The sequence below is a fragment of the Erpetoichthys calabaricus genome, chromosome 7 (assembly GCF_900747795.2).
Source record: "Erpetoichthys calabaricus chromosome 7, fErpCal1.3, whole genome shotgun sequence".
Classification (NCBI taxonomy): Eukaryota; Metazoa; Chordata; class Cladistia; order Polypteriformes; family Polypteridae; genus Erpetoichthys; species Erpetoichthys calabaricus.
The window spans coordinates 149,965,703-149,979,507 of NC_041400.2; the positions used below are offsets into that span (position 1 = coordinate 149,965,703).

General features: G+C 40.0%; 1 protein-coding gene across 1 annotated transcript in view; it reads right to left on the minus strand.

Annotated features, from left to right (window-relative positions):
• The window catches only part of LOC114654771 (fructose-1,6-bisphosphatase isozyme 2), a 56,628-nt gene extending 48,201 nt beyond the window's left edge, over nucleotides 1–8,427 (minus strand). The window contains exon 1 of the mRNA XM_028805547.2: nucleotides 8,164–8,427. Coding sequence (XP_028661380.1) covers nucleotides 8,164–8,333 — 170 coding nt within the window. The 5' untranslated portion in view covers nucleotides 8,334–8,427. The remainder of the gene's footprint in view (nucleotides 1–8,163) is intronic.
• Nucleotides 8,428–13,805: the final 5,378 nt, after the last annotated feature.

Genomic DNA, 13,805 nt, shown 5'->3' on the forward strand with positions numbered 1-13,805 from the left:
TTTTTTGAATATAATTGTTCTGTAATGGAGACAGAAATATGGAGAAGAGGAGTATGATTCGTTTAAAATAAGCCACACACCAGGCCAGGACCATTACTGTCCAGCCCAAGCCAGTCTGTCCTCCAACCACTACCTTCAGGCTATGGCCTACACAGGCCCAAAAATAGAGACCTGGCCTTAGATGTTCAGAATTTGCATTACAGTTCCAAAGTTAACAAAAATGTTTTGCATGGGAGAAAAACCATAAAAGCTCTTCCTTGTAATGTATAGACTAGTGCGTCTTAACCACTGAGTCAGCTAACAAGTCGATGTCTTTGGATCGCCAGACCAAGTGTTAAAAAAAAAACATTTCAGCAGCTAAGTAGATCGGTCATGCTGGCCTCCTCGCCGTCCATTTGCTACACACAAACCATACTATATGTTATCATCACACTCATTATACCATTGTGTACCACATTGCTGCATTTTAAATTTTTTCATTGAAAAATGTTTCTTGGGGCTGTCGTTGGCCAAAGGCAGATAAAACTGAGTTCCAAACTGAAATCTTTATACAAATAAAGATTTTTGTAACCAAACAAAAAAATATCATAAAATACTCAATAGGGCAAAACTAGCAATAATATATAAAAAACTTGAAAAGTATTAATTCATAAAAGAGAAAATGAATTCAGTATAAGATTGGGGAAAAAAATCCGTGGCTGTAATATAACAGTAATATTTTATATTAATATTGTTTTTATAATTAAATGTTTACATTGTGCAGTTTTTAACATACTTTAATACTTCTGATGTTCTTTAATTGTATGATGTCCAGTCAAAAGTGCCTGCTAGTTTCAAATGTGCTTCAGGTTTTTGGGATTCAAATTAACCACCTAACAAAACAAGGAATCAAAAAGTCTAAATATTATTAAGAAGTTGCAGAGGAAGCAGCAGAATGTGTATTGCTATGTTAAGTTATTTGAACAAAGTGGAAGTCCTTAGCTGATGAGATAAACAAGTTGTGTTTGCACTCAACTGTTACTTAGTAAGCACAAAATATGACTCTGATCAAGATTGTACCACTAATTACAGTGTTCTCACATAATAAGCAGATGACCACTGTACGAGGTGAGACACAAAAATAACCGGACTGGGCTTGGGGCTTTCCTGGAAAACCGTCTGGAGGTCGGCCGGATGTGAATCATAGAATTGTATCCCTTCCTACACACACTCTCAAACCGCCGACCGGCTAGGTATATCCTGTGAATAGCCCAGTCAGTATTTGCACAACAATCGCTACACGAGTTGCCATGACAATGTCAGGTGAAAAAATCGGACAGCGAATCAACATCAAATTTATCACGAATTTTCTCTTTTTCTGTAAAGCAGTTTTTGATTGACAAAAACATTCCTGTCCTCGATCATCCTCCCTATTCTCCTGATTTAGCTCCCCGTGATTTTTACTTGTTCCCGAAAATCAAAAGTGACCTGAAGGGAACACATTTTTCTTCAATGGATGAAGTGAAGAGCCTCAAGCAAGAAGACTTCCAGCAGTGTTTTAATCAATGGAAGACACGTATGGAGCGGTGTAGAGATCGAGAGGGGCAGTATATAGAAGGTGACAATGTTTAGAATGCTGTAATTCATCAATAAATATATATTTTTTACCAATCCAGTTATTTTTGTGTCTCGCCTCGTATTAAAATGTGCTTAATGTGCCAACAAAGTAACAGCATTAGTTCATTGCCATTCTGCAGTGATCCTGTTCATCCAGTTGCTTATGTCACGCAGTGTGGCTTTGTCCAACTTGAATCCAACATGGCCTCGGAGACATACCTATTTTTTCAAGACTGAGAGCTTGATTTATTTACTGAATAATAATAGCAAGGGAATAACATTACTGTAATAGTAAACAAACCGATATGCAACATAACAGATTACAAAAAAATGGCTATTAACTTTTAAGTGGCCCTAACTTTCACAGGTATCCTGACTATCTGGCAAAACAACTGGCCTGCCTTATTTTCTTGTTCTCTCTTCTTCTCATGTGCAGGTTGCATTACTTCCATGGTTGTTCCTGGTTGATCTGTCCTGGCCACTTGTCACTAGGTTATCAGCAGCTTCTGTCTGGTAGTCCCTGGTGCCACTTGGTTGTTTAGCCTCCAATATGTGCTAAGATCCCCAAATAATAGTTAGTGTCTATCAGAGCTGTGTGGTATACCGATACTAAAAAAGTACCAAACTACTACAATTTTAAAATGGCACTCTACTAGCATTTTGAACAAACTCGGTAATTTTACTACATCAAAAATGTGACTACATTTGCTTTAAAAAAGACAAGGAGAGCATAAACATGGCAGCCAAAGTGGGATATGGCAATATTTTGCTATTAAAGCAAATGGAAAAGCTGAACCCGAAGATACTGCAGCACTAGTTTTATTGTCTCACCAAAGGCGGCAAAGCATCAGATCTTGCTAAGCATTTATCTTTTGCTCAACCCAGTGTCTTACAGAGGCTCAGAACCTGACATGTATTTACAGTAAAAATGAGGAAAGTTCACATTTATCTGTTTCAGTGGGTTAACAAGTGCAGCATTCTCAAAAAGTGCGAGTTCACAAAGACCGCTTTCCCAAGATTGTTTGATGAACAGACACACACACAGAACAAGTTCAAGCCTAATTATTGTGATTCTGCAGAGTGTGGTGCAAAGTGTCATATTACACTAAAATAGCGTTAATCTGCAATGGAGTTTAATTGATGCGCATGTCACTAATATATTTTTAGCCCCCAAGGACATTTTGAAGTGTGTTTTCTTCCAGGTTAAAGTTTCAAGTGTCAGGAAAGACTTTTTCTTTGAAACATTTTATATGTTTTAATATTTCAGATACTGAATATATTACAGTGCCGGGCTGGTAATCCAGAGGGCCGTGTAGCTGCGTAGTTGCTTTCTAAAAGAGAGGTGGGTTATGCAAATGAAGCATCGCTGTTCACTCTGGGGGGCACAGAGGAAAAAAGTGGAAGGAGCACAAGAGTCCATGGTCTTTTGGTGGAAGGTGCACAGCAGTCGGAAAACGTTTGACGGAGAGAATAAGAATTTGCTAAAATGCAAAACTGGCATAGCAAGAGCAGAAGAGTGTGGTGTGCGATAACAACATGTGCAAGTACAAGAGAAGAGAAAATGAGAAGGAGCAACATGCTTCAGGGCCTTGCCACAATGAAGTGGGAGATGAACTTACAGGAGAGTCAGTCAGGTTGGGAAGCAATTAAAAAGAAAAAGATGTTCTTATGGTCTTAACACAGGAGAGTTTTAGGGGATAGGGGAGTTATCTGTTATTTACTACAGCATCATTTTGGTATTGGTACAGAAGTCGACATTTTATATCAGTCCAACACTGCTGCCTATTCAGCTTCCAGTTCTTGAGCTCTGAGTTTAAATTCTGGCTCCATCATCCCTGAGTACCAGCTTATTCACGCCAATTACTGGGGATCTTCCTAAAAAATTCCAATACAGAGTACTCCAAAGCAAACTTCCAGCAACCTTCATTCCATTAATTAAGTTGTAATAAAGTGGAGTGTGTGGCCGCCTGCTGTTCATGCCAAGGATCTACTAATTCAGGGTATCCACAATGACAGTTCTGGAGGAGCGCAGTGGCTTTCGTTCCAGCCAGTGTCCTAATTAGAACTCAGTCCTTGCTGATAATGAAAGCTGGTGTTTAACTCTATGCCTTGTTAGTGCCGTCATTCATCAAAGACAACTTTTAGTCCTTTGTAGATCAGAGGTCCTCAATTACAGTCCCGGAGGTCCGCTATGGCTGCAGATTTTCACTTTAATCAATTTCTTAATTAGAACCCTGTATTTACTACTAAAGCAATACGTTTTACTTTTAGTTCTTTTTCCTGTTACTATTCAGAACCCTTAATTGCCTATTTTAGATTTCAGCAGCTGCATTTACGTTTTAATTGTTGCCTGTTTTCTTAATCAGACATTAGCTAATAATGAAATGCAGATAATCAAAAATCCAGCAGCTCTCCAGCTCACGTGCTTTCCATGAAGTATCTGTGATAAAAAATGTTTAGAAATGAATGAGATGGGAATTGGAAGCACCATTAAGTTTAAATCTATTCTGGTCCACAAAACACATAGATAATGTTCTCACAGAAGGAAACTCTACAGTGCAATTAAACTTACTCTTGGATGAATGCAAGCACTAACAAGCTAAATAGTGTAATACCAAGTTTCATTATCAGCATTAGACTGCTTTCTAATTAGGCAACTAGTTGGAATAAAACCCTGCAGCCACTGCGGCCCTCCAGGGGCCTCATGCATAACGCCGGGCGTAGAATTCACACTATAACATGACGTAAGCACAAAAGCCGAAATGTGCTTAAGCACAGAAAAATCCAAATGCAGGAATCTGTGCGTACGCAAACTTCCACATTCTTCCGCTACATAAATCTCGATCAGCGTGAAAAGTAACGCTCGTGCACACGCCTGCTGCCCAACCCCAACTCCTCCCAGAATTACGCCTCTTTGAATATGCAAAGCAATATAAATAGCCCTTAAGCTCAGCGTTCTGTGAAAAGGCAATGGCAAAAGCAAGAGGGAAAATGGAAGAATTTCAGCGAATACCAAGTGGAGGCAAGGAAAAATGTACTATTTGTTGGTTTAAACAGTGATATAAACAACAAAAGGAAGTTAATCGACTGACATAGCGTGTCGGAGAAACTCGAAAGCTCAAGTTCACAAAGTCGCACAGTGCCCGAAATAAAAAAGAAGTCAGATATCAAAGTCGCCGTGAAAAGGCGAGACATAGCCCACCATCTGAGTGTCATATGAAAGCTTATTAGGGTACAGAGAAAAAAAAGGCACACACTGGGGAAAAAGCACGAAATGTCAACTTCAATCTCGAAATTTCCACTTTAATCACGTAGTTTATTTTGTCATTAAAGTAGAACATCATAAACTTTATCTTAAAATCGTTTACTTAACCAGTTTCTCAAATCACATCGTAATTAAAGTAGCACGTTAAATGCTTTGTCTTGTATGTGTTCTTCTATGTGCTCTATGTATGTGAATCACTATGTGCTTCTTAAACCGGCTTTCTCTTCCTCCGACAGGACACAGAATCCATTACATTCGTGATATTACAACTCTCTGAATAATTAAAATACTGAGATGTATACGCGATATCATTTTCATGATGATAGGAGTTAAAGCACGTTATTAAACATGGGAACATAGTGGCGCAGTGATTGTGCGCGACCTTTGATGAAATAATTTATTGCAGCAGTACTCAGGGACAGCTCTAGGCTTGTGGCGGTCCTGGGCAGAGAAAGAATCAGTGGCCCTTTTGCCCGCCAATGTCAATATGGTATGTTATGCACAGCGGATGGCCATGTCCGTTGCGGACACTGCATAGCGGCCTAGTGCTCATGACACGAGCGTTTAACTTTTGCCAAAATTTTCCGCTGCGTTTTTAGCTGTGTCGTTATTTTCTCTTTCTGTTTTATATTCAATATATATTGGTGTGGCGGCCCCTGGGATTTGGCGGCCCTGTGCAGGTGCACAGTTTGCACATGCCTAAGACCGCCCCTGCAGTACTGTCTCTTTCAAACGTACTAACCTCCAATTCCTGTCCTTCCTTTTCTTTCTCCAAGTAATCGATTGCCACACAATCGGCTCTGTAATAGACGTTAAGCCATCTGTAAGCTTATAACGCCGATTCTTCAAAACTTTTAAGGAACATTGAAATATCTTCGTAGTACATGTTTAATTATTCTATCGTTCACGCCTGTCCCAGTGAAGCATACAGTGCTTTTATCTGTATAATATAATAAACATATTTTGCTGGATTTCATCTTAAAAATGATATCGTCATCATATGTAAATACACGCTTTATAAAGTGGCTCAGGTTGTGCATTATTATAACTGTAGTGCAGGTTTACAGTGAGATGATTGTACTTATAAGTCCAAACAGTTCTACAAGGAGCAGTTGATGGACTGATTGAATGCGTTTAGAGCTCTTGGGATGAAACTCTTTCTGAACCGAGAGGTCCATACAGGAAAGGTTTGAAGCGTTTGCCGTGTGAGAAGCAGTTCAAATAGGAAGCATGGCTGAGGCAGCGTGTGCTTGTTGTTGTATACCGATAATTCTCTTTCAAATCAGCTGCTCTGAGTGGTGCAGTGAGAGTAATATGGAAGAAGACGATCTGCTGTGGCAACCCCTAACGGGAGCAGTTGAAAGAAGAAGGTGCAGTGAGAGTAACAACGTTAAAGCAGTTATGGTATTTGGAATAGTTTGACCATTCCGTGGACCATTATATTGTTACTGGTTAATTACAATCAGATGCATTAAACTAATAAACAATATGCGGTTAATTTCAGTGTATTTATAAAGCCGCGTCTGGGACGTGGATCTGAAAAAGAATGATAAACCACACAGGAACAGTAGCAGTACTTTGACGCTGGGTGCCACCAGTCTGCAAAACCGAGCAGAGAACTTGCGTACGACAGGGTATGAGGTACCATGGAAATGTGGCTTTACGCCAAGTTTAGGTTTTATACATCGCTATTTGAACGTGGAAACGTTCTTACGCAACATTTCTGTGCGTACGCACTGTTTATACATGAGGCCCCAGGACTGTGATTGAGGACCCCTGTACTAACTAGTGAAAACCAAAGCCAAATGTGTCTCCTTGCCGTGTGTCACCATATCGGCCAGTTCCCAGTAATCTTTCTTCAAGTCCATGATCTATGGCCTACCCCATTTGAAGTGTGCCTGTCTGCTGATCAAGCTGATAACTGAAAAGCTCCATGGTTTTAATGAAAACACACCAAAGTAAATGGTGCAGCAGCCAGCCGTAGGAGTCTCCTGTCCATTTACTAGGCTTCTGGAAAGTGATGTTGTGGCACTGCACCATTCAGGGCAGTTACAAGTAGTGTCCAAGGCAAGGCAAAGTTCACACTTTTGTGGTATGCCTTCATTCGGGTCAGTTACCAGAGACCACCATTTCCTAGCTTGATATCTCATTGTTGCATACTAAAGAGTTATTTCCTCCTGGTATGCCTGGTCTGCTGTACGTTTTCTTGTTCTTGCACTGCATTGTCACAACGTACTTACACTTAAAGTGACTTGATAACTATTCTATGGGTACAACATAACACACTTAAGATATGCATGATTCTGCTTGACATTTTTTCTTTTAGGTGTAAATTATTAGAAAACATTGCATAATAAATCCAAAGGCTTCTGTAAACATTAATTTAAGTCAAGCAGATATAAAAACAGATGGCAAGCTGTGCAAGCTTTAGGGACACCTGTCTCTACTATTACAATCTGAGATGGCCTGCACAAGTCTACTGTTGCAGGATTTTTAAATAACTAATCAAAATTAGAAATTAACAATTTATTTTACGTATGGCTTAGCTCATCAGCTTGAGCTTGTACTTGAACTTAGGATGGAAAAGTAGGTGAGGATCTATCTTGGCAATCAAACTGCGGAAATGCGCAATGCATCCCACATTTTAAATTCACTCGTCTAATGAACATCAGCAACTGTCACAGTAATCACTGTGGGCCTCGAGTGGAATTTCTGAGGGGACAGCTACCTCATTGTTCAAGGAAATTGCCAGAGTGTTATAATTTGTGGGCGAGGTGAATAACATTAATGTGCCAGATGCATCACATTTCACTGTACGGCAAATAAATGTCAGCAAGCAAATTGCAGTTCGAATACTTATAAAGATCTCTCCAGATATCACACTCAGTCTCTAGGAATTATTATTATGCTAGCTAAAGCAGAAATGCAAAATAGTTTAACATAACATTTTCTAAGCTGCTCCATTCAATTCAGCGTGACGGGGCCTGGCAGCGGAGAGCAGCCCCAGATGGGGAGCTGGTCCATTGTAGCGCCTTTCATCTCCAGAGCCTCTTTAGCATCTCCAGTTTAACTAACATGCATATCTTTGGCAGGAGAAAGTCAGAACACCCAAAGAAAAAGCCAATGCAGCTACAAAGAGAACATGCAAACTGGCGTTCAAGCCCTGGACACTTTGTCCATGAGAAAGCAGCACAAAGCACTGCACCATCATGCAGCCTAATGCAAAACTATTTTTAGAGAAACCTCCATATATTTCCAATTATTCATACACTCATTGCTTGTGTGATAAGACAACAACTTACAAGTGTGCCAGGCCGGCTTTCCTGACTGCTGAAGAAATGGCCTTGATTGCTGTCAGCATGGAGTTGATCAGCTGTGTTAGCTCCCCTGTTCCCTTTGCTTTCCTCCCCTGTTCCATGACAAAGCGGGTCAGGGTGATCACATCTGTGTCAAACGGGGACTGATCAGACATTTTGAAGGTACGCTTATTTCCTCTTTCAGCAGGGAGAAGTCAAACTGCAAGCAGCGAGGATGGTAGCTCTGGTTCAATGGCACTACAGCCTCACTTAACTAAGTACTACTGGGGCACTAGGCCAAGATATTTTTAAAACCCGAAAGCTGCTTGAGTTAAGTCACTGAAATGCTTTTGCTGTCAGTAACCTGACACCTGTTAAGTCTGTGTAGCTTAGCTTTCTTAGATGGTTGCCAGCAATGAACATATAATCCACACTAATCGATGAGTATTGAATTATTTATTATTATTTACCAAAATTTGTAGACTTTCGCAGAGCCTAATGTTCTCCCTGCTATCATGGCACAGCCGAGAGGAGTACGTTATTATTTTGATCAGATATCCTGTTTCCTCTTTTACATTTGGCTTTCTCTTGTGCCCATGACCTTCATATAAATGACTTGCATGAAATGGAGGCTCATCTAATGGGAAAGGTCAAGAAGAACATGAGCTGACTGAAAGGTTACGCTATTTATACCTGGATAACCAGACCACTGAATACAAGGAATAACTACTGTGTTTACATAAACATGTCTACTTTGTAATGAAATAGCTATTACTTGGTTATGAAGAAAAATGAATAGAAAAGGATTTCCAAGTCAGATAGAATAAACGAGTACACAAGATTCCTGATTCGGGAGTTTTTTTATTAGACAAGGAATATGCAGTACGTGCAGAACTGACAAAAGGCTTAGACACCCAAGGCGTTATTTCTAAAGCTAATTTTCTGGGCAGTAAGTGTGTATTTGTGTGTAAAACAGTGAATACCTTTAAATAAATTCAAATAAACACTGATACAATAATAAAGAACAAGGATTTTATGTGTTTTTCAAAAAACCATACAGCATCAATATCCCAGGAGATGATTAGTACAATACAGGTCTATGATTTTTATAGATTGATAGTCTGTCAAAGTGTATCAGCTTAGCCATTCATAAACCTCTCCTCGATTCACTCCAGTCATTCCACTTATTTGTTAAATTCCGCCAACAGCACCCCTGATTCAAATTATGAAGTCCTGATTAGCTGAACCAGGTGGGCTAGTGGGGCCGTCTAACAAATAATTGGGTGTATTGGATGGTAACCGTAAATGCCGGGTTGCCTTGAGAAGACGTTTGGAAATGGCTTGGGAAAAGCTTTGACAAGGCTATAATCGGCCAGCAGTAGCACACCAAAGTGGACTTTCAAGATGTGGTGTTCAAACTGTTGTCAAGTATGTTAGCATTTCACAGGGTTTTGGGTCCAAACTGGGTGTGACATAGTCTTTAACACAATTTCAATTTGCCCTAGAATGGAGGAGACTTCTCCAGAAGACTACTGAGATGCCACTTTCTGTCTTCACTCATCAGCCCTAACTGTTCTGCTTCTTTCAATACGAATTCCATCACCACAGGAGGTCTAATGTCACACTAGACCAGACATTTAACCACAAAGAATCTTCTCCCATAAGAAAGCCTTGCTACTCTTTACTGTCGCTAGCAACACTTATGTGCATTGATTACTACATTTTGAGTTCATTCCACTCTTGAACATTAAACAGGGTAACCTTTGGTGCCCCAACCCTTTATATGTTTCTGTTCTTCATTTCACACTGCCTTAAAGAAAACTGAAGAAACTGGGAAAAGAGAAGACAGGAAACACAGTAGAAGACACTAAAAGTTGTGTGCATCTGATTAACAGGGCTGAAAAGTCGCTGAAGGGACTGAAGAAACCCCAGTGAAGTGGTGAGAAATGTCTAGTGCAGACCTCTGAAGCCCTGTGATTCAATCTTCTCAAATTGCATGCTTATGTCACATTATTTACACATCAGAAACTCTGAAAATTGGCTGGATGTGACCAGCACCACTACACAACAGAGTCGTAGTCCAAGAGACAGTCCTTCTACATGACATGCCCACTTGTGATGCCCTGGTTGCCCAAAACAGGCATTATCCAGTTGATTCTGGGACATTGATAGTTATGTACCAAGGATTTACTGACCAATGGGGACACATAGCGACAAGCAGTTGGTGCATCAAAGTGCTTAGTGCTTTTATTTTCAAATAAAGTGTTGTGCAGTCTTCAATAAATAAATACTCCTCAATAAAAACAAGTGCTTTGTGGAGGTTAAAATGCAAATAAATATTTTTTAAAATAGGTTAAAATCAGGTTAAAAGCAGTCAGGATCTGTCCTTGTAAAGAATCACGAGCCTCAGTGCATTCATCCAAAAACAATGTCTCCTCTGCTCACCCTTTAAGGTCACCTCAGCAAGACGAGATGTCCCTTGATAGGCAGAGTCAACTCTTGAACTTGATCGTGTCCTTGCTGCCATCCCTCAGCCTCTGTGAAGACCCCTTAAACCCTGCTTCTTCTCCAAACACCATCCTTTAGCCTTCAGTTGAAGCCCACTCAGAGCTGTTGGTTGCTTCCGCTACTGTGGACGATTAGTAGGAGCAACCTTACCCCAAAGAGCCACTTCTCTGCTCAACCTGCCTCCTCCATATAGCAGCAATGGTTCAACCACAATCCTCCTGATTTCTTCGGTCTCTTTTCCTTTTTCTCAATCTCATTCTTGACCATGGGGCTCCTTTATTCTCCTGTGGATGCTGTGTGCTGATTGCAGTCCCATGAGTGCCATGGTGGAACAGCAGACCTAGCTAAACAATCTGCTAGCCTCCACACTGAACACTCCCATGGCTACACCCATGATGCACAAGATGCACTAAAGATGAACTAAAAACCTGCACATGATCATGGATCCTTAACATGCATCATCACACCACTAAAACTACATGCCTTCTTGATAGTCATCATTACTCAGGAGTAATATAATCCTCCCACATCCCTAATCTTAACCATAGTTTAAGTACTTTTTTATGAGAATGAAACACAAGGTACACCTTCTATGATGCAAATGATGAACACCACTGACATGTAATAGAAAGGTCGCTAAACATCATCGGATGTGTTCAATTTGGTTGGCTCCTCAATGGAGTGGTGTGCCGGAGGTCTGCAGCCAGACTCAATTGCATCTGACACAAAATCACATGCTTCGAATGGGCAAAGAAATCTTCAAAAAAATGGTGTTGTAGCGCATGTTGCAGTTAATAAATCATTCTTAAAGAAAGATAAGCAGAAGAGACAACATTATGCAAAGCACCATTAAGCATGGAGAAATAATCAGTGGCAGAAAGTCTTATGGGGTTATAAGTCCACGGTTTTGGTTCACAAAGATGCCAGTATGTCTGAAGAAGAATTGAGAAGTACACTGTATGGTCAAAGTATCTGGACACTCCTCCAATTTATTGAGTTCAACTGTTTCAGCCGCACTCATTGTTAACAGGTGCATAAAATTAAGCAGATAGCCACGTAACTCCATTGACAAACACTGGAAGAAGAAGGGGTCATGCTGAAAAGCTCAGTGACTTTAAATGTGGCACTGTCATATGATGCCACCTTTGCCACAGGTCAGTACGTGAAATTTCTGCTCTACTAAATCTTTTTTGTTAACTGTAAGCGTGATTATTGTGAAGTGGGAGCATCTAGGAGCAACAACAGCTCAGCTACGAAGTGGTGGAGCACTCCAAAATCTTGTGGAAAGCCTTCTGAGAAAAGTGGAGGCATTTACAGGGGCAGGGTAGGCACCTCCATATGAATGCCCATGGTTTTGGAATGGAATGTCCCAAAAACTTATATACTGTAGGTGTAATGGTCAGGTGTCCGCAGAGCATCTATGAACTGGTTAAGGAATGTGGAAGGAAGTCAAAGATTCAGCCATACTAACTGTCTGAGCAGAGATTATTAATAAAATAATGAAATTTCATTTAGGTAAAGAATGTGACTGGCTGAAATTAAACCAGGAGTCAAGGCAGCAATGTTGTATGTTGGCTGTAACATTTATAAATATTAGTTTCAATTAATTCTACCACATCATATGTAAAAGCAAATACATAAAGTGTTCTTTGATATTCTGAATTTTGGTGATGGGGTTCTGAAAATTTAATCTACTACTGATCTGACAATCTTCATCCCACTATTGTGTCACAAAAAAGATTGCTTTAGTTATATGTTCTGTTCTTTAGAAAAAAATGAAATGTCTTGCGTGACATTTCAGCCTCCCTTAATGCACAGGTTATCAAAATGGACTTGTTGCCTGCACATTCTCTTACTCTTACTGATCTGGGAACATCTCAGTGAGGCTGTAGTGACATTATGGTCATTGATTAAAGGACCAAAACAATAGCTGAAGTAACATTGCCCTGTATACTAAGTTTGAACACTTGTTCTAGATGTTTAATTTGTTGTTACGAATAATTATTTTTGTTCAAAACAGAGACTCAGGTATGCTGGACAGCTGAGGAGGGAGGTAGAGGTGTGAACAAACTGGCCAGTCATGTTGCTGAAGAAGACTTGGTGTTGTTTTGGAAGACCCAACTGTTGATCCTGTATATGGCTCATTCATCCATTAGCTTTCCAGAAGAAGTGGATACACAGAATTACCTCATTTTCTGTTAAGGTTTTGCTACATTTTTAAACTGTACTTAAGTGGGCATGATTGTTTGATAATATGCACTCATTAAGATAAGCATCAATCAATCAATCATCTGATTCGAAGGGTCCGCTAATTCATATATCATCTGTCTGGACTGCTCTTTTCTTTAACAGACCTGAATGGTTAGTGAAGTCACTTCAATTGATGTCATTTTTATTTTGCTTATCCTGATGAAAGACAATGTAGCAATATGCTGAGCTGGATAGTCTAAACTAGGGGTCTCCAACTCCAGTCCTGGACAGCTACTGTGGCTGCAAGTTTTCATTCTCTTTTCTTAATTAGTGACCAGTTTTTGATGCTGATTAACTATTTCCCTTTATTTTAATTGACTCTTCTTGAGACTCTGACTGCTGAATTGATTCTTTTTTCCTTAAATGGCACGTAAACATAAATTTGATGTGAAGTGAGCCAACAGATGACCAACTACGTTGGGGCCTCAAACTCCAACCAACTTCAGTTCATTCAGTTTCTTAATTTGAAGCCAATTCTCTTTGCTAATTAAACCCTGTGCAAGCTTTCGAGGCAACTCAGGCCCCTTCTTCAGGCAAGATGTAAACTTGCCTGAAGAAGGGGCCTGAGTTGCCTCGAAAGCTTGCATATTGTAATCTTTCTAGTTAGCCAATAAAAGGTGTCATTTTGCTTGGCTTTTCTCTACATTCATAATGGCTAACACGGTACAACACCCTAGTACTACTAATTAAACCCGTTATTTAATTCCATGGTGCTCATTCTGCTATGACAGACATTTCCAAAACTGTGATTTTCTTTTTTAAGAGAAATGTCAAAATGTTTTGTGGACCTGAGCAGATCAGCATTACTAAGGCCTTCACCTTTCTGTATTTTCAGTTATTGTGTGATGGACGCTGGTTGTTGTTTATGTGTTGGTACATTTTGTGTCTTA